The 24535-nt window shown below is 51.2% G+C and overlaps 6 protein-coding genes across 6 annotated transcripts; 3 read left to right on the top strand and 3 right to left on the bottom strand.

The window, feature by feature from the left end:
• Positions 1-2517: 2517 nt before the first annotated feature.
• On the bottom strand, positions 2518-4211 carry TGAM01_v210681 (hypothetical protein; the record flags this gene model as incomplete). The annotated part of the gene is made up of 3 exons (XM_018810050.1): positions 2518-3171; positions 3234-4123; positions 4187-4211. 3 exons carry the CDS (start codon positions 4209-4211, stop codon positions 2518-2520), a joined length of 1569 nt encoding a protein of 522 aa, XP_018656733.1.
• A 1159-nt stretch (positions 4212-5370) lies between these two features.
• On the top strand, positions 5371-6714 carry TGAM01_v210680 (hypothetical protein; the record flags this gene model as incomplete). Its single annotated transcript, XM_018810049.2, has 1 exon — positions 5371-6714. One exon carries the CDS (start codon positions 5371-5373, stop codon positions 6712-6714), a length of 1344 nt encoding a protein of 447 aa, XP_018656732.2.
• A 268-nt stretch (positions 6715-6982) lies between these two features.
• TGAM01_v210679 (molybdenum cofactor biosynthesis protein 1 A) lies at positions 6983-7636 on the top strand (the record flags this gene model as incomplete). The annotated part of the gene is made up of 1 exon (XM_024550850.1): positions 6983-7636. One exon carries the CDS (start codon positions 6983-6985, stop codon positions 7634-7636), a length of 654 nt encoding a protein of 217 aa, XP_024404409.1.
• Positions 7637-13322: 5686 nt separating this feature from the next.
• On the top strand, positions 13323-14234 carry TGAM01_v210678 (hypothetical protein; the record flags this gene model as incomplete). The annotated part of the gene is made up of 2 exons (XM_018810048.1): positions 13323-13802; positions 13863-14234. The coding sequence occupies 2 exons, from the start codon at positions 13323-13325 to the stop codon at positions 14232-14234; spliced, it is 852 nt and encodes a 283-aa protein (XP_018656731.1).
• A 1558-nt stretch (positions 14235-15792) lies between these two features.
• On the bottom strand, positions 15793-17286 carry TGAM01_v210677 (hypothetical protein; the record flags this gene model as incomplete). Its single annotated transcript, XM_018810047.1, has 2 exons — positions 15793-16455; positions 16516-17286. The coding sequence occupies 2 exons, from the start codon at positions 17284-17286 to the stop codon at positions 15793-15795; spliced, it is 1434 nt and encodes a 477-aa protein (XP_018656730.1).
• A 3730-nt stretch (positions 17287-21016) lies between these two features.
• Positions 21017-22736, bottom strand: TGAM01_v210676 (carboxypeptidase Y precursor; the record flags this gene model as incomplete). Its single annotated transcript, XM_018810046.1, has 2 exons — positions 21017-22173; positions 22241-22736. 2 exons carry the CDS (start codon positions 22734-22736, stop codon positions 21017-21019), a joined length of 1653 nt encoding a protein of 550 aa, XP_018656729.1.
• Between the last annotated feature and the right edge of the window lie 1799 nt (positions 22737-24535).

Raw genomic sequence — 24535 nt, 5'->3', positions numbered from 1 at the left:
GACTTGCTTAGGGAAAACTATGTATAGATGCAAAGTATATTCATCGCTATATAGAAGGGTGAATGCTGAGAAAGATGAAAGTAAATGGGGTGGCTATCCGATGAAAGGCGAGGGTAGAGAGAACGGAGAGTGGAAGAGAAGAGAAGAGAAAAGATAGGCCGGCTGAGTCGAGCTGTAGGCTCGTCTAGACCAAGCAAGGGGAAATGGAGTTTGCTCGAACCCCTGTCAACACCATCAAATCGAAAGGTAAACAAACAAAAAGAAAAGAAAAGAAAAGAGAGGAGACCAGAGACAGGGACGGCCACTCCAATTGAGCCACACTCTAGTTCCCACTCTGACGTCTCATTTCCACCTGAAAGAGGGTGGCACGGAATGCGCACGCCTCTCCCTCACATTACCTGGTATCTCACCAAGGTAGCACTGATCGTTCTTGTCATCCTTGTCCCCGCCATCACCCGCGGCACTGTCAGGTAGCACAAGTTCCGAGGGACTGGGCGGCATCCAAGTCGTGTCATCGGATAGAGTACAAGGGGCGCAGGGACTCATGTCGTGATATCCAGCCCACCCATCACCAGGAACCGTGAGCGTCGGTAGATAACACGGCGCTGGTGGAGTTTGGCATGCGGCCGTCATGCAAACCAGAATACAAGTAGCCAACAAATCGGTAAGTGCCATCGATTCAACAGTAGGCGGGGAATAAATAGCCTCAATCCTGGCTGTCAGAGGCTTATTTGAATTTGAACCATGCTGCTGCATCTGAGGGCCGCTGTGCATAGCGGGTACCGTCCAATCCTGACTCCGTCTGACAAAGCGAAGATAGTTGTCCAGATACCCTGATTTTGGGCCAACTAATCTAAGCCTAATCGTATCAGGTTCGGATTTGTTTTTATCGCTGAAGACGAGGTATCGACCTTTCAAGCACTTGGCCTTCATGTGGGCTAAGCGGCGAAGAAACAATATTAGCGGTGGATAGCCAGATTAAAAGGACTGTTTTCTGGTCCTCGGCAATGACCAACCCAGTATTGCTTCAAAGTTTTCTCTGCCCTCAACACAGACCCATCCTGAACAGCTGCCAGGAAAGATGTCAACAAAGCCGACACTGCAGGATTTCGAAAGCCAGTCCTTCACCTCTTGCCATGTCACTTTGAACGGCAACTAGGTAGTCCTCACTGACGTTAGAAAAGGGTCTAGTTGGGAGTAGTAGGAGAGAAGAAGAGAGAATACACTGCTCGGCTCTTCTACTAACATTGCAAAAGGTGACATGGTAAAAGCCAGTTTCGTCTCCCGGCTCTACCTTAAGTTGAATGGTGGGACAAACATATTGATTTGCCATATTGTAACAAGAATATATGTGAAGGGTATAACTCAGGGGTGAAAAGAAACAGTGCCGGGAGCTTGGCTGCTTCCCCGTGGGGAGAGAATGTGTTATTTATATATGGATCCACGTTCAAGTGGACGCCGTTGTCCACAAGGAACTAAACCAAGAGGTGCTCACTGAACTCTCGTCACATAAAACCGGAAGAAGCCGTTTATCGGTTAGATGCCGAAAGATCAGATTCGCTGTCGATCATGTATGCAGACACACAGGTATACCCTCTCGCGGCCCGGTGGCTGATCCACTACATCGCTCTTCTTATGTACTCCTGCGTCCAGAGCCAATACAAAAGTCTCAGAGGCCAATGTAGCATTTAATCGCGGATACAACGTTCAAAAAGGCGGCCGAAACTTGGCTCATAACCCCGGCAAGGCGATCTGTTCATGCGTCTCATGCCATCGTATTTTGGTCCTTGTCTCACACGACGATGAGCTATATGCACGTACATAACCGGGGAACACCCCAGCTTTGAAAGACAGGGGGCATGCAATATCATGCATCCACACTATGGAGTATTTTTAGTATTCCCAGCTTATGGTCGGTATGGAAAACGATAAATCCCCTCAGCTGGACGAAGAGAGGTTCATGCTTCACTGATGAGAATCGAGAAAACATGATGCCGCCATCGTGAATCAAGTTTTCCTCTTGCGATATTCAATATTTCCAGGGGCCAGAGGCTTACAATTAGCAGAGTAAGCTGCATCGGTAGATGAGACGGCAGGTCGATACTCTATGACTTGGATTAGAGCACGACATTCGGCCCTTCGCAAGGAAAATGCTTCTGCTTGTCGCTTTTTGGCAAGTAGCTTGTTTGGGCTGTTTTATCAAGCCACCTTGAAAGGAGAGAATGAAAGAATGTTTTCTCTCTTTTGTTCTTACACCCCATTGCGATACGAAGTACCCCTCGTACCAAATTGTCGTTGCATGGCCTTGCCATCACCCCCCGTGACACCCAAAACGCCACACGGCAGGGGCCTGATACCGCAGAATTGGGTGGCGTGCGCAATGCCTTTTGTCCCCGTATTGCTAATTGGCCGACAGTAATGTGTAGGATGTTCCTCGTTCGATTCTCACGGCCCGTAACGAGAGCGGGTTTCCATATCAAGACTGGCAAACGGCCGAGATAGTGAATAGCATGCGATTTAGACATTTCTAAAGGAAAATGTATCATCCATAACTTCATCTTCGTCATCCATCGCGTAGTGATTCGATGTCGGGCTACCGTATTGAAACTCACTACTGTCGTGGCTTACGGCAGCTTGCTGCCAGGGATTGACGCCATTACTGGCAACTGACGGAGACAGCAAAAGGTAATGCTGGGTATCAGAGACGAACAACACCGGCAGCTCAGACTCGCGGTTAATCCACGCAACCTGTGCTTTTCCCGCCGCCCTTACTTCAGGCAGGTAAACTTCTGGCACAAGAGGCGTAGGTCCATTGGATAAAGGATCCCAAACGAACGACACTCCTTGGTGCGCTGGATCTTGCGAGGTAATTAGAAGGAGCTCGCGAGAGCTTACATGCCACTGAAAGGAAACAGTGGTGTGAAATATCAGCACAGCCCTAAGTTCGCCCGCAACAACATCCCAAATCCATAGCGTGCACGGCGAGTCGTCCAGCCTCGTTGCCAAGAGGGTCGAAGATGAGTCAAAAGCTGCCATAGAGCAACCGGATTTGTTTTCTTGGGCGCCGTGGTCAGTACCAGATCCGGGGGGTGACAATATCTGAGTGGCCCTAACAAAGGTGTGGGTGGTCCTCCCTTGAGGAGGCTCGGCTCCGATTTGCTCTTGCCATACCTACGATGGGACTTAGTATCGTAGTACAATTCATATTTACTTTCTCTGTGTGTTTCTCTCACCTGTAGAGTATCCTTTGGTGCAATGGTGGCAGGATGAGGTAGTCTCAGTTGCGCCCTCCATGATTGCGTGTGAAGAATGGCAACATCTCTACTGTAGTCTCCAATGGCACAGAGTTCTGCATTGGGGCTCACTTGGCATGTTTTAATGCCCAGTTCCAAGTCAGCATCCGGACCTTTTAGCAGATTGGATGCTGTAAGGGTGCGGAAATGCTGGCCGTCAGCCGTGTAGAGAAGCAAGCGGTGACCTTGGGCAGCCGACTCCCAGAGAAGAAGCCACCGGCCGTCAGGGGTCCATTCGAGGCCCTGGGCGTCCAGCGTCTCCGGACACCAGGATCTGAGCACTTGCCGATCAGCCGGGCGATGAAGGCTCACGACGTCTTTGCCACCAGAGCGGGCCAGGAGTGCCAGATGCCCGGTCCCTGGGCGAAGAGATACCCCTCGTGACGCAGAGGTGGCTTGATGGAACTTTGGACTCGAGATCTCGACCACCCCTGAGCTGCATACATCAAGAACCACAAGCTTTAGGCCAGATGCCGACCAGATTAATATTTCGGTATCTCGAGCCCCGAACTGGAGGAAAGAAGGCTTTCCGCTAATAGAGCTGTAATTACGAACTATTGCATGGAATTCAGAGCCACGAAGCGCGGAAAAGACATCCAGCTGATCAGCCGTAGAAACGAGAAACTTGGTCGACGACGGAGCCCACAGCAGTGTAGGCACATTTGTCGAGCTGGTACTTGCGGCTGCGGCGGCAAATGGAGAGCCAGACCCAAACGAAAGTGTCACGGCATTAGTGACTTGCAAGGTCTCAGTTGAGCGGACGATAATCCCGGAGGCTCTGAGAGTCACAATATATCGGCCATCTGGACTCGGCCTGCAGTGGGGCGAGGCTGAGATGTGTCAGGATTAGCAGTTCGAGCAACACAAGGGAGGTCGCCATGGCGCTTACATACACTCCAAGGCTGTAGCTGAATGCATTGAGCCGGTGTGATCTGTCTGCAAGTCTCCCTGATAGAGTTTGGCGGGTGATATACCGGGCCACGCGAAGGGCACTTGTGCCTAAGCCTTTCCTCGCCTAGATGCTCAAGAAGAGCTCTGTTGGGCAGAAAACGATGTATCTTGCCCAAGCAGTCTTTATCCCTCTACTTTGAGAATCCAATTATAGATGTGATTTCAGGCAATGGATATCCCTAGCTGAGTGAAGCGGATTGCCAAATTTGGCTTTGCCTTTCTCTTTCTTCTTCTGTCGTTTGCGGTTGCGAAATCAAGACAGCAAGAGGAACAGAGCCGCTAGGAGCCGCTGTATAGCTGTATCAAGACCAGCGGGAAGCCAAAAACACGCTCATATGTGGTGGTGGTGCACGGCAGCTCTGTGGGGTTGATGCTGATATTAACCCGTGCAAGAGCGAGCGAATGAAAAAGTGCTGAGGTTGAATATTGGAGGCGTGCATCAATCAGCGTGCGGGAAGAGCTCGGCTGTATCAGTGGATGCAGGTGCCCTACGGGGAGAGCTCTTTAGTGCTCTACACCAGTAAACTTTGCGAACGCTTCCAGCTAGCGCCCGCAATTCTCCCCTCCAGCAGCACCTAAACGCGGCCTAGCCGCCTACAGATTCCCCTCATCTCTGTAATCCGCGGCGTTATCGGCATGGTTGCATTATGAGGAGGGAGGCAAAAGTCAATCTCAGCTTCTTCCTCTTCTTATCAATCTTTGATCTTCTGAATAATTTCTTTTCTTTTGGTGTTTTGGATTTAGTTGTACCTTCTCTTTCTTTTTTTTTTTTGATTCCATCCGCAACGACTATACAAAACATCTTACAAATCCAATCTATCGAGACGCCACCTACACGCCTCATAGCTTTGTCTCACACACTGCTCTTTAGCTCCTCGTGAGCTTCATCCCAGGTCCATCTACCCAGAAGCCCGTCATCTGGACTTTCAACCAGGCCGCTGGCATCTTGTGCTTGTCCTGCTTGGTCTGCAGTAGCATGGCATATAGACTGCTTAGGAATAAGTCGTGGTAATTCAACCGCTCGGCGCATAAAACCTACCACCTCTAGCGGAATTCGCCACCAACGGGGTACCGCCGATATAACAAACACTGCACGCCTGTCTTAGAGCCGTACTCTGTGTCTCCGATGCAGGCCACTCGCCGTGTAGCAGCAAGGCTGCCTCCAGGCCTCGTACGAGCCCCAGCTGTCTCAGGCTCATGGTCACCCGCTGGCACGCTGGCCTTTACGAGACATGTGGCGTCGACCGCAGCGGCTGCTGAGGCTGCTCAGCCAACACCGCAGCCAGCACAAACGATTCCTCCTCCAACAGTGAGCGGTCTTTCGCGCCGGGAGCGTATCCGCGAGGCCAAGCCCTTCTCGGAGTTCCTGACCGACACCTTCCACCGAGAGCATGACTATCTGCGCATATCGCTCACCGAACGGTGCAACCTGCGATGCGTATATTGCATGCCGGAGGAAGGTGTGCCGCTGTCTCCGGATAGGGAACTCCTCACAACGCCAGAGATTATCATGCTGTCGTCCATCTTTGTGTCTCAAGGCGTAAACAAGATCCGACTTACCGGAGGAGAGCCGACAGTTAGACGAGACATCCTTTCTCTGATGCATCAACTCGGCACTTTACGCCCGTACGGACTCAAGCAGCTGTGCATAACCACCAATGGCATCTCACTGCATCGAAAACTTGACAGCATGATCGAGTCTGGGCTCACCGGTGTAAATCTGAGCCTTGATACCCTGGATCCGTGGCAATTCCAGATCATGACTAGGAGAAAGGGCTTCGATGCCGTCCAGAAAAGCATCGACCGCATCCTGGAGCTCAACAAGCTCGGCGCAGGAATCAAGCTAAAGATCAATTGCGTTGTGATGCGCGGCCTAAACGACCGAGAAATCATCCCGTTTGTCGAGATGACTCGGGAGAAGGATCTCGAAGTGCGCTTCATCGAGTACATGCCCTTTGACGGCAACAAGTGGAACAAGGGCAAGATGTTTTCATATAATGAGATGCTGGACGTGATCCGAGCTGAGTATCCCGGACTGCAAAAGGTCCGAGACGGAAAAAATGACACGAGTAAGACTTGGAAAATCCCCGGCTTTGAAGGTCGTCTCGGCTTCGTCACGAGCATGACGCATAATTTCTGCGGCTCTTGCAATCGGCTCCGCATCACGAGCGACGGAAACCTCAAGGTTTGTCTCTTTGGAAACGCCGAGGTATCTCTACGAGACATCTTGCGCAAGTCCAACAGCGGAGAACCCATTGATGAGGAAGCGTTTGAGGCCATGAAACAAATTGAGATGAACCGTCGACAGGGCCTCGGGGGTACATCTGATGCCCCCCTAGGGATGGCACCAAACGAGGCCGAGCTCCTTGACATAATCGGAATGGCAGTGAAGAGAAAAAAGGCGAAGCATGCTGGTATTGGTCAGTTAGAGCACATGAAGAATCGGCCAATGATCTTGATAGGTGGGTAAAACAAACAACACAAGTTAAAGCAAAACAAGGATTTCATAGCATATACCCCCCCCTTGGATACAAAATCATATATCAGGCGGATGGTCGTTGTTTCGATATATGATTCACACCATCTCGCACAATCTCCATTGGCATCAAAAAGACACATTGATCGGACGACGATATAAACATCTATCATTCATTCACCCTCGTTGGTTATACTTGGCGATTTTTCATACGCTAAGTAATAAATGTATGATAGATCCTATTCCGCCAACGCTCGTCAACATGCCACAAAGAATCCGACATTTGCTCAGTCGCAACATCATCTCATCTACTAGACCATCAACAGGCCGCCCTCAGCAACTACCCCATCAACTAAGACGAGTATCCAGCTCACGCAGTCTAAGAAATGGAAAGGAGAAAAAGGAAAACACAGCAGCAACACCGGCATCATCAGCATCGTCTCGCCTAACACACGTGTCCGACTCCGGCTCAGCACACATGGTCAACATCTCCGAAAAGCAAGTGACGTCGCGCGTAGCCACGGCCGCCTGCGCAGTACACTTCTCCTCCGACACGCCCATCAGGCTGATCCAGGAGAACCAGATGAAGAAGGGTGACGTCCTAGGCGTGGCCCGAGTCGCCGGGATCATGGCTGCGAAGCGCACCGCCGATCTCATCCCGCTTTGCCACCCGATTGCCATCTCCAAGGTCGGCGTCGACCTGGAGGTCGTCCCGGGGAGCCGGCAGATCGAGATCCGGGCCACCGTGGCCTGCGACGGGAAGACGGGGGTCGAGATGGAGGCGCTTACTGCGGCGTCGACGGCGGCGTTGACGGTGTATGATATGTGCAAGGCTGTGGACAAGGGGATGAGGATCGAGGGGCTTCGGGTTGTGCTCAAGGATGGGGGGAAGAGTGGGAGATGGGAGATGCCTTGATGGTAGATTGTGAGATGCTATCTTGTAATTGATTTTGTCCTACCTCTTTCATTTACTCGTTGACTCTCTTTAGCCTACAAGCATCAGAAGAGGTTGGAATAGCATACAAAGGGACAATGGCGTATTGATTTCTATACAACACCCCCATGGTGTAGTTGATTGATCTACTAGCGATGTACATGCAAGTATGTCATACATGATGCTCTATACCTCGCGATTGTGCAAAAAGTAGAGGTTAGAAAAGCAAGGGACAATGGCGTCTTGATTTCTAGCCATGCTACACCGTCATGGCGTAGTTCATTGATCTACTAGTGATTTACATGCGAGTATGTCATACTGGATACCCTAGACCTCGCAACTGAGTAAACCACAACGTTTAAAAAAACAGCCTCTACCTAAGGCATCGCCTAGTCCCACAAAGAGAATGATGCGCAGGTATGAAAGAAGCAAAAGAAGAATGCTCTTCACCGTAACCATTCTAGTGAGCGTCTTTGACCTCATCGGTGAACACGGCGGTCATGACTTTCCACGCACATCGCGATCTCACTCTCGAAGAGCCCACTAAAAGAACAAGGCAACGCGCCCCGGTTAATAGACAAAAAACGGCCCCATGGCTAATTCTGTGATTGGCATGCCCGTATGATTCATAGACTTGGGACTTGCTAACGACAGCCCCCTCCCCTCACCACCACGACTCCAGGCGGGCCAGGCAGTAAGCTCCCAACAACGCAGCGGTGGAGGAGAAGTAGCTGGCCGAATGACCTCCCGCAGGAATAGCTTCAACTTTTACTGAGAGAGCCTGACCACCGGTCTGCGTTGTCAAGTTATGCACGTCGAGCGGTGAGCAGAAGCTAAAAAAGCAAAAACAGCATCACAAACCAAGGAAATGCTCTAAAACCAGACACACCACACCTACAGCACAGAGCAGAACAAGGCCGTGTGGATGGGACGTTGACACCCAACCTTGCCCTCCCATTTCCCGTCTCGCAGCAAGCAAGGTTGCAACGCTCTGCAAGAAAGGCTGCCAAGCTGCGTCCATCGCGACGATCCCATCACGGTGCCCCTCCTCCACACAAATTTGCCTCGATGGCTGTGGGATATACGGAGAAACGGCCCCTCCGTTCTCAGCGAAGCAGCTTTGCTTGCCCTGCGATTTATCTCCGACCTGCTGGGGCTTGCTGGGGCTTGCTGGGGCTGCTGCGCGTGTGCCAGAAGGCGCATAAAGGCATCGACCAATCAGGTGTTAGTTGTAAAAGGCAATGAAGAATGCTTGAAAGGAGATGCGCCAATCGCAGCGCAGCGATAAGGACAAACTTAGAAGTCGTGCAGGCGATTACCCCATTCGGAAAGTCGCAGAGTCTGAGTAAAAGTTGGGTTGGTTGGCCACTTTGAATGACAGATTGGCAGATTGGCGGCGGAAGCATCCATAAAAAAGAATTAAAGTGCGAAACTATGATTTGGAGCCTCAGCTGTATAGGCGATGATTACCTGTGGTCCATACTGTATCGCAGCCAGCTTCTATATTACCACGCCCATGGATTTGGGCTCTTCCTGATACCTAGGCACATACTCCGCGTTATACAGCATGGCACACCACACGTCATGGTTCGTCTCAGTGCCTAAGAAGCAGTCATGTCCGTTTCTGCAGCTTTGGCACGTTGGGATATCCATCTGCCGCTCCGAATAGTCTTGGAATCTGCCGATTTTCACGTTTCTTGTGTATGACTGCATGAACATGTGCATACGCAGACGGGCACGCAGAGCATGGCTGCCATACAGAGAGGACTGTAGGAATACTACTAGGGCAGGCATGCATTCGCTTTTCGGTGTAATGATGAGCTTCTTCTTCTCTGCGGTATTCTGCTTTGCCTCTATTCGGAGCAGAATGGCCGTGCAAGTGAATCTAGCAGCTCAAGTTGTCCCTTGATCGGCCAGATTACGCTGACGGGGCGGCCGTGTGGTGGCGACCGAGTCGCTCTAGTGAGCTTCTTCGAACAAAAGAGCGCGAGTAAGTTCGGCTTCTGCCTGCCTGTGCTTTCGCCTAGCAGCAAAAAAACATGGCGTTGTGGGTTTTTTCTTTTTTTGGCCGCTCCACCAGACCGTGCCGAGGGACGTTGACAGGCCGCCAGAAGGACCGGGATGGCTTGTATCTGCTAGCAATAAGACACGTAAGAAGAACTAAGTGCTCCGTAGAGAATGTGTAGCATTATATGCTGGCGGCAAATTCGCTAAAGAGTGTTCCTGACGAGCTTGCGGCGGCTGGTGGCAAACTAGCCAGGAAGTAGCATCTATGCGAGATCTTCGCAGAGCCGCAATGGAAGTTCTAGTGCCCCTTCTTTTTCCATTTTCCACACCAGAACAACGCCGTCTCTCTGCTACCTGGCGGTGTACTCCGAAGCAATGAGCTAGCTATCAATAGCAACGAGACAGATGGAGAGATGGAGCGTACAGAAGCTTTTCGGCAATGATTCGGAACTGCAGCTGGTCTGAACTCATCTGGTGTGGCCTGGTGCCATCCGGGGGCAGGGAATGGAAGATCAAAGACTATCCAGGCAAAAGATGCCGAGCCGCGAATGTTTAATTGCGCTCGGGATTTTTCCGTCTTTTCAAGAGTGAAAAATGTGTCTGGTTCTGCAGGACCCCTACCAAAAACGGGGAAAGCAGATATTGCTACCAACTGCTAACATGCACTCGTAATGGCGCGCGGGATGGATACCGTCTTGATGGGGTAATTGTGAATAATAGCTGTGTAAATACTCGCGGCAGAGCACGAGAGAGGCTCCATAGCGGATGTTACCATGGCTCTGTGCTCCGGTCTGGTGAGGTCCCTGTTCGGTTCCTCGCATAAGAACCATGTCAATTCAGAGAGGAGACTGCAAAAAAAGACTCAAGATTCATTTCAGGAACCAAAAAGCCTAGCAAGCTGTGCCTGTGGTGAAAGAAGATCAACACGCCGAGACCTTTGTGGTGGAGACTAGCGCGAGGGTCGTCTTGGGGTCTTATTTTTCCTTTGGGGGTGGGGGGCAAGAGTGGCATCTCCGAAACGGTTCATGCGACAGGCGACCAGAAAAGACGCAGAAGACGAGGAGAGGCGAGAGGCGGGGTGAGAAAGATGGAGAAGAGCATTGAGGGGAAAGCAGGACTCGTAAAGACTGAGAGAGTTTGAGTCGTGCACAGCAGAGAAGCTGCTGCGAGCGAATGAGACTGAGAGAGTTTAATGGCCGTGCCCGAATTGATAGAAGAGGCACAAACTATAAGCCAGCTCCAGGCAGGATGAGATGAGAGACATGTGAAAGCTCTCGTGCGGTACATTGCTTGCCTCATTGTCTGCAGCCACTGGCAAGGGTTCCGGCTGCTTTGTTTAATTAGCCATCCCGGCAGGGGCGGCGTCGACACCACTGCATTGCCTGAGCCGATCGAGATACTGCCGCCGATGTCATTGCCAGTGGAGGAGTGGTCGAGGCCACTGCATGCATCGTCGTCAGGTGTCACCGTGCAGACCAGGCGTTTGCGTGTTGTTGCGTTGCGTTGCGTTGCGTTGAAGTTGAATGCACTTCGCGGTGCAGGGATGCGGCAGGGATGCCCAAAACTCGAACTTGACACTGGACTGGCAATGCCACAGGAGCCACAACTCAGCGTTACGAAGCACTACCGCCAGCACTTGTAGCTCAATGGCCTATTGTAGTAGTTGTTGGTGCTCCACCTCCTCGCTGTGGGCTCCCGGACCCCTATCTGGCAAAGCAGCCCGTTGCCAATCGGGCGGCGGATACGATGGGGCGAAATCGTGGCGAGTGGGTGAGAGTGAGCGACCAGCGTTGACAAGAACCGGCTGGCGTTTGCATTTGTCGTCAGGTCGCTTTTGGTGTTGAGAGCTGATGCGTGGTGGCGCTCGTGTCTGCTTTGGTCCCCTGGACCACAGGGCACTGCTAATTCCAGTATAGAGGTATAGAGGCTCGTGCTGGGAGATGCTCGCGCCGTCGTACGAATTAGAACGGCTTTAAACGACCACGCCAAGACGGGGCGCGCGTTTTGCGCTGCAGGAAGGTGCCAGGGGACTCAGTAATTAGCGCTTGCTCTGTTTCTCTCTTTTTTTTCTTCAAGCTGTCGTTTTGGGCACGCGGCAGGTAGACGCTACCTTGGACGCCGCTATGGTTTCTGGGTCAGAGACGTACTCTATACCCGCCGGCAAGAGGCATCGGCTTCCCTCTCAGAGGCAAGAGAGGACAGGCTGAGAGCGCGAAAAGGCAACAAGGCACCTGCCACCCTGGCCCGTTAAGCTTACGATGACGAATGGATGCATCTCTAGGCCCTCCCATATTCTTCAGTGAATTCCTATTTTGACGGCAGCAAAACACGCTGCTTATTGCCATTGTCATCGCACACCGAATGTTGTTGCATGTAAACACTGCTAAACCTGGCCCGGGATGGCTTCTCACATCTCACAACAGCATCGAACATCCATACTTTCCGCCCAAGGCCCAAATCGAGCTCTAGCACCTGGTTAGCCGAAGTGGGCGACGGAGCGGGCCAATAGGCTGCCCATCAATTCAACGCAGAGAGCAACAAACCCCAAAGTTCCGTGCCACACTGGAGCAAGGCCGGAAAAAAAGAGGATCCCCCAGGTGCCTTGTCCAGACCACGACGACCCAGCTTCATTAGTCGTAGGACCCAGTATGTGCCGTAAGTTGCATGCCCATGATATGTGACCTGGGCTGCAGCTGGTGCATGTAAGTCTGCATGCTTGCAGTAGCAGCAGTACTGTAGCAGCAGTAGCTACCTAGGCGCAACTCTTTTTTTTTTTTTCCTTTCTTTTCCTTTTCCCTGTTCCGTTCGATGACTCTTTCTGCCTCTTCCCTGCTCTCGTCGCAGATCGCACCAACACCAACACACAGACCGAGATATCTTACATCACCTGGGTATATCCTTGCCTCGTCCATTATAACGTGTGCAAGTGCCTACAAGCACTGCTGCTCTCGCCAAAGCCCCAGTTATTCCATGTGTTTCCCACCAGAGGCTCGTCTGCCATTCCAAGCACCATCGCTAGTGGCAGTTACTTCTTCCACCGTCGGCAACCCAAAATCCATTGACTCGCATCGCCACCAGCCGCATCTGGCCAATGGCCGCCCAGCGATAGTCCGCCCCCTGCCAAATCGCTCCAATCCAGCCACACCCCGACACACCCGACACGCAGATGAATAGGAGGACCCAGTTTGCCGTGCTCCATCAATCTCGACTCGAGGCCCTGGAGAGCTGCTCCGGACCGTGCAAGTACCCGCCAGCATTCGCCTCGGGTGCTCTGCCATGTGCCGGCCTTATATCTACAAGTTGACCATCCTCGTGTCTTGTCCAAGCCATCTCAACTACATCTTCATATACCTACTAGTACCCATCTCACACACATTACATCTTTTAGACCCAGCAAGTTTGCGGGTGTCAAGACGACTTTCCATCTCTTCGACACTTTAGCCCCCATCGTCACTCTGTACTACCTCGCCTTGACCTCGCCTTGACCTCTTGGTTTCTCTTCTGTCCTTTGCAGCGTAGCGTGCGACGAAAGCCCTCTGACCTGCCATCCACGTCCATTCAACCTCATTCCACGAAACGCCTCTTACGTGGGCCCCTTTATAACACCCAACCCGACAACAATTCCAGGAAATAAAAAGAGCCCCCAAACAACAGCTTCACAATGGCCGCTCAGCTCATCATGCCCTCTGCCCCGGGACCGCAGCAGCACTCCTGCCATTTTATGCCCGACAGCAGACGCCCCCATGCGCACAACCGCTCGCAGTCCTTCCAGCTGCCTCCGGGGCCTCAGCTGTCGCCAAACAGCGCCAACGGCTTCCACGAGCCGCCCCATGCCGTCTCGACACCGCCATCGCCAAAGGCCCGCCATGCCCGCCCGCTGTACATGCCCGCGGCGCTGCGTGCCAACAACGAGTTCCCGTCACAGCCCTTGGCCAAGTCAAGATCGGGCGACTCCAGCTCCGACTCGGGTTCGGACACGACGCTGCGGCGCGCCAACACGGGCTTCATGACCATCAGCGGGCTCGTTGGCCAGCAGTTTGGCCGCCGTGCCAGCGAGAGCGGCAAGAGCAGCATCGACGGCGAGTGGAATCTCGAGCTCTTCCCCGACGTGACCGAACAGCCCACTCGCAAGCACTGGAAGGTTAGTTGACATCTATGCGAAATCACTCATCACCACCATCATACTAACATCGTCCACCAGCCCGATACTGAATCCTCCATCTGCGATGACCCGACCTGCAAGCGCAACTTCAGCTACTTTGTCCGTCGCCACCACTGCCGCAAATGTGGCAACATCTTCTGTGACTGGCACTCCAGCTATGCGCTGCCGCTGGACCAAAACGCAAACTTCAACCCGCGTGCCCTCCCCTCTCGCACCTGCAACCACTGCTTCGAGCAGTTCAAGACGTGGCACAGCCGCGAAGGCAGCCAGGTCTCCAGCTCGGCATCATCCGATGTTCGTGGCGCGGTTTCATCACCCATTGCTGCGCAGCCCGGAACTCCTTTCGGCCTGCCTCAGGGTCCTGAGATTCCGGCCAGTGTGCCCCGTGACTGGAACTGGAGCACCTTTTAAGATGTATGAGTCAAGGGGCTGTGGCCCTTACTGCACTCGTTTCGCCGCTGTGGCGGCATCATTGACGATACCCGGAGCGGAACATGAAATTTACGAGCAACTCGATGACGATAGAACATTAGACCAGATTGATGATTTTTTTTTCTCTTTTCATTTTCTCTTTCTTGTCAACCTTTTCGCATCCCATCCATTTTCTTTTCATATGGGACAAGCTTGGATTATTATGAGCGCAGAGATTTTTGGTTCTCACATTTTTGAGATCAACTTGCATGGCCAACATCATCTTTTCTCGGCAGGCTTAGCCGAGAAAGCTTCAAAGGGACAGAAATTCAGGATTCCAGAACAGCACGGATACAGCTATTAGATATGTCTTTTTCTTTTTGGGAAAGCAGGCGTTGTTCTTTGATAATAGTTCCCGTTTTTGGGAATGTGTTTTCAGCGGAGGTGGGAATACCCCAGTGGCGGACGAGCCCGCTTCAATTGTTTTCTCTGCGATTTAATAGATGGATAATTGATTTTACAAACATTTACTCTCCTAACTGCCTTGTTTCCACTGTTCTAAGTGACTGTGGTGTGATAACTATCCCATTAATGATACGCATCTCTTTCTATTTCAGTGTCATTGGTTGCTACGTTTGCAACCCACTTCACTTACTTTATGTCTTTATGCCTCACACATGACTGTGTGACCACCATTTGTCTGAGAGTGACGCCATTTCACACTCATCTTGTCATCAAGAGTACGCAAAGTTTTCATCTACTCTCAACAGAAATTGAGCAGATAGCCAGAAACAGGGATTTCTTTTTTTCTTTTTCTTTTTTTTTTTTCTCAAAATAAATAACGGCAAAAACAGCGGGGTGAAAATGCGCAAAGGGAGAATTGGAACGTGTTTGAAAGCATAAAGAAATCAGTACTCAAGTGAGAAGCGAAAGATTACTCACATGAGCATCGATCTGAAGTGGCTTGGATCTAGTGTCTAGTTCGTACACGCATTCGGCTGCTTTCGTCAAATACATGGGCTTTATGGAGCTGAAGTTAACATAACATTGATTACATATATTGAATTCAATAGTGTGTTGTGGGTTTCATATGGAGTGCTTACTTGTCAATTCATGAGAACAGGTACATCATCCAGTTTGTAAAGTATATAGGGATACTTCTTTTTTTTTTCTTCTTTTTTTGAAGTTACAGTATTCAATGACATGTGTAACTTCACTCCACCTTGTCTGTGCACATGTATGAGAGATTCATTGATATTCTTATTCTTCCCCTCGACATCATCATCGCTATTGTCTTCTACTCGCTTTATCTCCCTCCTTCATGTTAATAAGTTAAGCAACGCCATGTCCTTTTTGGATCAAGAGATTTGGACTCTTTTCTTTTCCCATGCCCGTGAAAATAATAAATACAAGTTTAACGCAAAACGAAAGCGAGAGAAACAAAAAACGCGAAAACAGTCGTGATCTATTTTTAGCGTTTCAACCCTCCTGTAGCAGCTGATGCTACCTTGCACGCCCTCGACGGGGTCGTTCTTCTTCCTCTTCCTCCACGAGCTTTCTAAGCCCTGCGCTTGGTCGTCTTGGCCTTGGGGCTGGTGCTAGTGCTGGCGCTGGCGCTGGCATGGCCGTCCAGCATCTGCTCGCCGCCATAGACCTCCCTCTCAACATTGCGGGCAGCCTCCCAGCCGGCCTTTTCCGCGAGAGTGACCTCGTCGCCCATATCTCGAGCAGTCTTACCGTTCAGCTTCTGCGCGGCGGTGCTACGCTTGACGTAGCTGGCAATGAAGAAGCTGACAAAGAGGTAGGTCAGGGGAGCGAGGTAGAGGACGTTGAGCCAGATGGCAAATGTCTCACCAGAGGTGACGATGCAAGGCTGCGCGAGCTGCGATGTCTGGGTGACGGTGGTCATCTTCTGGGCGCTGGGAGAAGCGGCGGCAGCAGCTTTGTGGGCGACGTTGTCAGAACCAAAGATGAGATTCTTAAGCGAATCCAGAGCACTGATGGCGGTGGGGATGATGTAGTCGATGGGAGCGCTCTTCGTAGCGGGAGCGTCTTCGGCCACGATGTGAGTGGAGGTGATGGGCGCAACGTATGTGATGAAGGAGTGAACCATGGCGAAGGTGGCTCCGACAACGAACTGGGTGATTTGCATGCTAGTCAAGGTGCGCTTCATGACGTTGGGGATCTTGATGGAAAAGGCCGACAGAGTGTAGTAAGTGTACTGAAACAACTAGTTAGCAAACAAGATCATATACAACTTGTAGAGACAAGTGAAACTCACCATCAAGGCGTGGATAAAGGAGTTGAAGAGGCAGAAGATCCAGATGGGGCTGGCCATGTAGCGCATACCAGCCCACATGCACATCATGGCTCCGGCGTGGTGGTAGGTCTGCAGAGTCGAGCTGTACTTGCCCTTGGCCAGGATGATGAAGGTATCGAGGACCTCGTAGAACTTGCTCAGGTAGAAGATCCAGCCGTAGAAGTCGAGGCCCTCGGTCCACAGGCGGCCGGGCTCAAGGCCGTTGGGCACAGCATTGCCAGCAGCCATGTACGCAGCGGTGCTCTGCGAGGCGGTATCCCAGCCTCCAGTGGTATCGTTGTAGTACATGGAGTTGCCCAGGCCTCGAGGCCCGTGTAAGCGGCAGAAGCTCTCCGCCGTAGCAGCAACGCCGCCAGGGCCAAAGGGGTGGTTGATACTCCTCTGCATGACGCCCACCATGCCCCAGAAGGTCCAGGCCGAGTAGACGGCGAGGAGGATGTTGTGCAGCACGACAAAGGCGAAGAAGGGGCGTGTCTTGCTGATGCCCCAGGGCTTCTTGTTGCGGGCCTTGTTGTACTTGTTGAGCAGCTTGGCCGAGATGGCATAGACGGCGGCGATGGTCAATGGAACTCGGGCATCCAGAGCAGCTCCGTAGAGATGGGCGGGAATGTTGAACGGCCTCAGAATCGAGGTGGGAACATGCGCCGGTGGTATCGGTGCCGGAGGGTTGGCTGGAGGGAAGTTGAAGAGACTCGCATCGGGCATTGAGCCCAGGACCTGAAGGTTCGACATGCTGAAGATCGAAAATGAATTCGTATGAATGTGTGTATAATGCTTGATGGTATGAAAAAAAGAAGAAAAAGAAGTCAAAATGGAGAAAAAGTGAGGCTCGTTGAAATGCAAGAACGGGTGTAAGTCTGCAGCCAACCAGAGTCTCGCTCACGCTAACGCAAACACTGCAAGCAGCAATTGATTGTAATGCAAGCTGTTGCTAGCGCTGCCCACTTGGCGATTAAAGCAGCAGCAACGAAGAGCGTCTCTTGATCTGATTCAATGCAAGTCGCACCAAACAGAAATATCAAAGTAAACAAAGGAAGAAAAGAAAAAGACGAGTTTCTCCGTGTTACAAAGATATTAGAATATCAGTTGGAAGAAAAAAAAAAGAGGGCGATAGTACCCGCTTTCGCCGCCGAGGCTCTTTTTTTTTTCTCCAAGGGAGGGGGAAAATACGCGGGTTGACTTTTGTTGGGGACAACAAGGAGCGGGTCAACGGATCGAGTTTGACCAAAGCTCTTGTCGGTGCAAGCGAGAAGGCGAGTTGAAGAGGAGAAAAAAACAATTCAACGGGGTTCTTCCGAATGCAGCTGGTCGTAGATGATCAATGTCTGTGATTGGCTGTGCCGGTCCTGGAGAAGTAGCTTCTGGCTCGTTTCTTTGCTTTCCCTGCAAAGCGTGTTTAAGCTTTCGAGAGCACAACGCAGTCTTTCTGGATCTGTGCTTGTACGTATGCGGGCGCGTCGCGGTTGAAGCAGTTCAGTTATTGTAAGATTATTATGAATTAAATATTAAGAATTCCCGGCCGCTGAGTCTATGCGGGAGGAATTGGTTCGTGTATGGAGGGAGAGGGCGAGAGATAAGAGCTTTCGATGAGTGCCAGACAAGCTCGAGGGAGGCGGACGGATCGATGTTTAAGAGCTTGTTCGCTACAGCTTCATTCAAGCAATGGCACCCGTACTGGCTACCGGCCATGTTGACATCTCTGCGCAGAGACTGCCAGTACCGTCTACCTCGGCCAGCTGCCGCCCAGAAACAGCTAATATCGATGTCATAACAGCGCCAGAAGCTATTCCGCATCACTTCTAGGCCAGCACCTGCCGGTCCCCTGTGGTTTTGAATTCTGACCACGGCTGCCGGGCAAGCCAAGGGCTGATAGCCTCGTCCGTAGCGGCGGGCTGGCGACGGCAGCGACAAGATACCAGCTGCGGTATCAATCTGCCGCCCTCTCCGGCACATAGACTTGCTATGGAGACTCCAAAAAGGCTATTCCGGAGCACCATCCAGCCCTTCACCCATGCTGGCGATGATTGAAGCGGGCCTCGTCCCCTGCCGCCTGTTCGGAACCCGCGGAGCAGCAGGTCGATCGATTTCATAGCGCCCAGCTGGTTGCCAATCCAGGGTCTGAGGCCGCTTTGGATAGGCAGCTGAACCGAGCTGAGCTGACGCTGAAGAAATGAGCCTCATCGATCCTGAAAGCTCCTCCAGGCTCCTCCTACGTACATATAACCTACTTGTACAAGTATATACTGCCACTGCTTGTATACTAATAAATACCACACTATACCACAAGGTTCAATTGTCAACTCTATGGCCTCCTTTCCTCCTCGGCTTCCTCCCTGTCCTTCTCCATCCTCTCGCATTCGCTTCTCCCCACGATTGCGCTTTAAACGACCCATGCAGCATCACATCATGGCATCACGGGGGTCGTGCCAGCCGGGCCGGATCGAGCGGTAAAAAGCGTCAACGATACGGCAATAAGAGCGCATTATACGCCGCGATGCCTGCTACGTACACGTACCGCGGCCTGTTATTCTTCTTTCTGACCAGTTTCTATCAACCAATCTCTTCAGATGCTTTCTCAGGCATAGCGATTGGCTGACTTGTACATGCCGAGCTGCTTGGCACCACATCCCCTTGCCCCATAGCCCAACCTTGGCTCTAAGCCGAAATGGCTTGAGCAGCACCAATTGCCGCAGTAATGCTACGTATTGTGATTTTTGTTTGATGCCATCTACAAGTAAACATGCGTTAGGTGTCACCCCCCTAGACTTTTGGCATCGGACAGCCGGAAATAAGTAGATTTGGATATTCAAAAAGCCGACAAAATCACTCGGAGAGCGGCACAATGCATCACTATTGCTTCTCCCACATGCCGATTCACGCTCCATAGTCGCGGAGAATACTCTTGAATCATGTTTGCACACAGAACGCCTACAAGCCTGCAAAACTCAAGATTTCCATACTATTTCATATTGGTTGCTCTTGAACATGAAAGGCTACGCCTTAGCAATTTAACCTAGCCGCTAAAAGTATCAATCTCCCACACCACCACAGCAATCGCTCCCGTGTCAACTCTTGAAGATTTCATCCGGCCAGCCGCCGCACCAATGCAAAAAAGTTAGCTCCTACTCTATCCGACTGATGGTGTGTTGCAGTTCCTAAAAAAAATAAAAATGCGGAGAATCGCCCAAGTTCAGCTCGCCCTATCCGTAGCCAAAAACTTCCAGATTTTTTTTGTTGGGGAGGAAAGAGCAGCCTTAGCGTCACATCACAGCACCCACCAACACACCTAAAATGTTGCATACCTACCTGTAGGTATATTGTATCTTCATCTGTGCTTTGGTTCCCCCCCTTTGCCCCCCTTCCCCGCAACAATTTGTTTATCAATTGCCGAGCTTCATGATAAAAGAGCATGTGTCAGTGGATCAATACTTCATCGCCAGGGGATATACTCTTGATTTTTGGTTGTATTTTTCAAACAAGCCGTTGCCGAAATTCGCTTCAGTTCGCTCCCCCGTAGAAACAAGCTCCCGGCGGCTCCACGCCAAGACGACTTACACGCTCCGTAATTGCTTGAAATACATTGATATCGTGGCGCTTGGTAGCGGAAATTCCCGATTCTTTCTGAGGCATGCCGTGAAGCACCAAAATCCTCCATATGCGTATTTCCCGTTAACAAGATGAAAAAAAAGTTCCGATCGTCGCTCACTGATACCTCTCGAGGGGGGGCAAAATCCCCAATGAGCCAAGGATCAAGCTCTACGTATGTACCTACATACAAAGAATTTGCCACAATCTCCAAAAGGAAGAGTAGAAATCCCACCACTAGGCATCTATTCCACCTCCCTCACCTCTCTGTATCACTAAGCCAGTAAACAAACCCCGACTACAGATTTGCATCGCAAAAAAAGTGAGTAGCCCATATCTCCGAACACGCGGCCCAAAGTACGAGATACCACCTCCGTATTGGCACTTATCTGCGGAAATGAATTATTCCAGGGGTCCATCCCATACCGAACCGTAGCCTCGGACTATCTCCTTTCCATTGCCCTATTTGCTCCGAGGCTTGCAAATGTCTCTTGAGCTTGAGCTTGAGCTTGAGCTTGAGCATGTGCTTGCATGTTTTGGCTTGTGATACTTGGATATATTGTATTGAATAGCAAACACCTTGAGATGAAGAACGAACAAATGGCATGTTGAAATGACCCGTTGAAAGGGAGTCTCGCTATCACCCAACAATTACAAATGGCATAAGCATCATTGACATCACAACAGAGCAACGTTCACATCATGCAATCTCAAAACCTTCAATTAACCAATACTCATTGTCATATAACCAGTCATTTGTTCTGGGTGCTAACGATACTAAATATAAACATGCAACCTGGCATCCATACTTCATCATCCATCGCCTGATTAACGCTAACCAGTTAACCCATTGGATATCATAACCTCAATTTGCAATTTATTTAGCAACCCACTCGCCAGCGATCCAGCGGTTGACAAAGTTGATGCTGCCCTCAGGCTCATCTGTCGGTGTCATGTGGCCGGCACCGTAGACCTGGATCCAGGTCAAGTTGTGCGAGGAGATGACGTTGCCGTATGACCTGCCGCCAACGGTAAGATCCTTCTCCTTTGTGGCGCGGAAGTCATCGCCGTGCTTCCACTCAAGCGCCTGGGTCCAGGCCTTGTTGCCGAGCCAGTTGCAGATGAAGTCGGCGTCACCAGCGTAGATGAGCACAGGAATCTTTTCCAAAATCGAAGGGATGAGGCGGTAGATGGGCTTCATCCAGTCACCGTGCATCAAAAAGTTGCGGTTAATGTCGAAATTGCAGCTGTCGTAGGATGAGACCTCAGCACCAAGAGCCTCCATGACATCGGGCTTGTTCAGGTACTCGGTGATGTAGCCCAGGCCCTTGTAGCACAGGTTGCCAGAGTCCTCGCACTTGGAGCGAATGTCATATGGGTTGTAGCCAGTCTGCTGGTACGGTCCAATGAAGGCATTGTTACAGTAGATGGAGGCGGGCACACAGAGCCACGCGCTCTCGGAGTCATAGCACTGCTTGATAAGGCTCTGGCAGCGGGGGAGGGCATTGTCCATAGCGTTACATTGGCTCTCGCTCAGAACGGCATCGTAGCCACCCTCACCACAGGCCATGGGTCGGTAGTATGCGTACTGAGTGAACTCATCAGTCAAGCCATTGCCGACAGCAATGCTCTTGAGGTTGATGTTGCGGTCCTCGTGCTTGAGGATCTCTGCCGCAAAGGTGGGAACGTAGTGTCCACCGTATGACTCTCCAGCAATGTGGAAGTCCTGAGTAGAATACTCGGGGAACTGGTGGAAAAAGAGTGTGAGAAGGGCGTAAACGTCCTTGCCAGCAGCGACAGTGTCGCTAACGGAGCCACTGCCGTAGGAGTAGCCGACGTTGACCGGCTGGTCCAAGAAGATGACGGAAGCATTGTTGTTCCATGCGTGTGGGTTGTTTACAATCTCAATCTTCTCGTTGATAGAAGCCGGTCCCAGCTCAAAGAAAAGACCGGTGAGCGAAGAGCATCCTGGGCCACCATTGAGCCACAGGATGACGGGGTCGTTCTTGGGGTCGTTACGGGACTCGAAGAACCCTACGGAACAAAGCCTGGTTAGCCCGTTGGACTGCATAAAGCATCGGGTATGTCAGGGAGTACTTACAGTAGAACAGATGCTTGTCCTTCTCGTCGTCATCAAGGTATCCACTGAACTGCTTTACCTTGTCGACACCGAGCTTGCGTGGGTCGATGTTCTTGGCTCGCAGGTTGTAGTTGGACAGCTTGCCGCTCAGCAGTCGGCGAGACTCTCCAGACTCGCTCTCTACCCACAGCTTCTGGATATCGGCACCCTTGACGACATGGTCCCAGTGGCTGTCGTCCTTGCGGGAGTGCTTCTTGGCCTTGACGCCCTTGACCTCGGCCTGGAAGGCCTCCATGGCATCCGGGGCAAGCAGCGAGATCTCATCCCAGAGGGCCTTGGCATCGGCAGTGAGCTCGCCAAAGGAGTCCTTCAGGGACGCGGCCCAGGACTTGAAGTCGGTGTCGAGGCCAAAGTTGACCTTTGGCTCGGACGTAGGGTCGCCGAGGACCTTTTGGTCCTGCAGCGCCATGGCCGACGAGGCAGCGCCCAGCACGAGGGCGGAAGTAGACAACCGCATTTTGCTGAAGCCTGTGTTCTGGTAGAATCAGAGTCTTGATGCGGGTGATGATAAAGAATATGCTGGAGATGGAATAGGGGATGACGATGAATGATTGGGGGATGGATGGAGGTGAAGGAGACGCGGCGTTGGGTTTAAAAGGGTGCCCGTACGAGGAGGGACGGTCGCCTACCTAGGTACGTAATGCCGCCACCAGCCTCCTCAAGCAGCGCCCAACCTCTTCCTAGGATATAAGCTCCGGGGAAGGCCAAGCCTAACCGGCTCGCTATCTGCTACCCCACGCTCCTTTTCGGCTAACAGATAATCACTCAAATAACACTGCTGGCTGTTAAGGGCGGGGCATCGTTGTCAGGGGCACACTCATCTCTGTTTCCGGCAGCCTGTGTTCCTGGTACTAGTGCTCACCATCAAGGTACTTGTCTCAGATATGTCTGGCGGTGACTCAAAGCCAAATAGTATTAACTGCTGACAGGTACCTACTTCACGCCAAGTTTCAAGTCGCTTGGTTTCTGTAAATGGAGAGACAACTAATAGGTAAAGCAATAAACCATAAAAACTACGACTCAGCTCGCTATAGAGTTACATTAACATGATCCTCTTGCTGCTACTTATAATTGGCCGAAGCGGCTGGACTAGAACTGGGTTTAAGGGGAGAAGTGCGTATAGGGAGGTCAAAGTTCAGCACAGAGTACATGTAGATCGGCTCCTGCCAGCATTTAAGCCAGATCAGTAGAGACAAGGCGACAGGTGGCCTGCTGAGAATCTACATACTTAATTATCTCAATTAGCCATTTCATTGCCTCTCGCTCTTCCGTTGATTGCGATTAGGCACTCATTCGACGTATTCTCGAGCTCGTCCAGAGTACATACTGCTCTAGCGGTAGATGTGCGCATGGCCTTGCACCACCAACCATATAGATGGAGCGTTTTCCCAAGTGATGATGGCATGGGCGCTGAGATAAAAACCTATTTCGACGAACTATAAGCAAGATTAACCTAGTAGAGGGGTTAGTGGTAAAGACATGCTTATGAGCAGCTCTACAAATAGTAAGTAAATACATGTATATTAAGATTTAGCAGCAGTAGCACCTACATGTAGTGAAATTCCCTGCTCTTGTCCTTATATTGAGAGACGGAGAAAGCAATATGAGGCAAAGAGAAGATGAGAAGGAGCTGAATATACTAGATTGGTGAGAAAGGGGGAAATGGGGCTCTCTTCTTTTATTTTCTGCTCACTTACGCTCTGTAGATCGTGATTGATACGACATTTCGTGTTGTTTTTAAAATACGAACATCATCGACGACATAGCAAAGCGCACGGAACAAAACTATGCTATTAATTCACGAATCTCATCTTTAGACGTAATACCCAAACTCATCAGGGAGAGGAGACCTTCGCCAGCATCGGTGCCATCTGCACCATACTTCCCTTGGAAACTCGTGGCCTCATCCACCAAACTCAATTCCTCCCGAATTTCGAGGCCGCCGCCGTCGTTGTTCTGCAACTTCCTCGCAGGTGCAGTGTCATCTCCCAAGGCTTGCAACCAAGTGGTTGTCAAGATGGACGTCTTTTAGACGACAATGGAGAGACATGGGCGACCCAAGACCCGAAGACAAGCAAGAAATAAATAAAAAAGGTAACCGACTTAAAAGAACACCGGGATAGACAACTCCAAAATCTCTTGACATTCAAGGCCATCGGGAACGGAAAAGTCGGCGGTAACTTGCCTTTGGCAGTTTCCGACATTGACAACCAGAAAGGTAGAATATAGGTCGACATTGGATCCGCAAATCCCTGC

Source organism: Trichoderma gamsii (genome assembly GCF_001481775.2).
Source record: "Trichoderma gamsii strain T6085 chromosome Unknown Scaffold_69.2, whole genome shotgun sequence".
In the NCBI taxonomy this organism is placed as follows: domain Eukaryota; kingdom Fungi; phylum Ascomycota; class Sordariomycetes; order Hypocreales; family Hypocreaceae; genus Trichoderma; species Trichoderma gamsii.
This window is presented reverse-complemented; position numbering and strand designations above follow the sequence as displayed.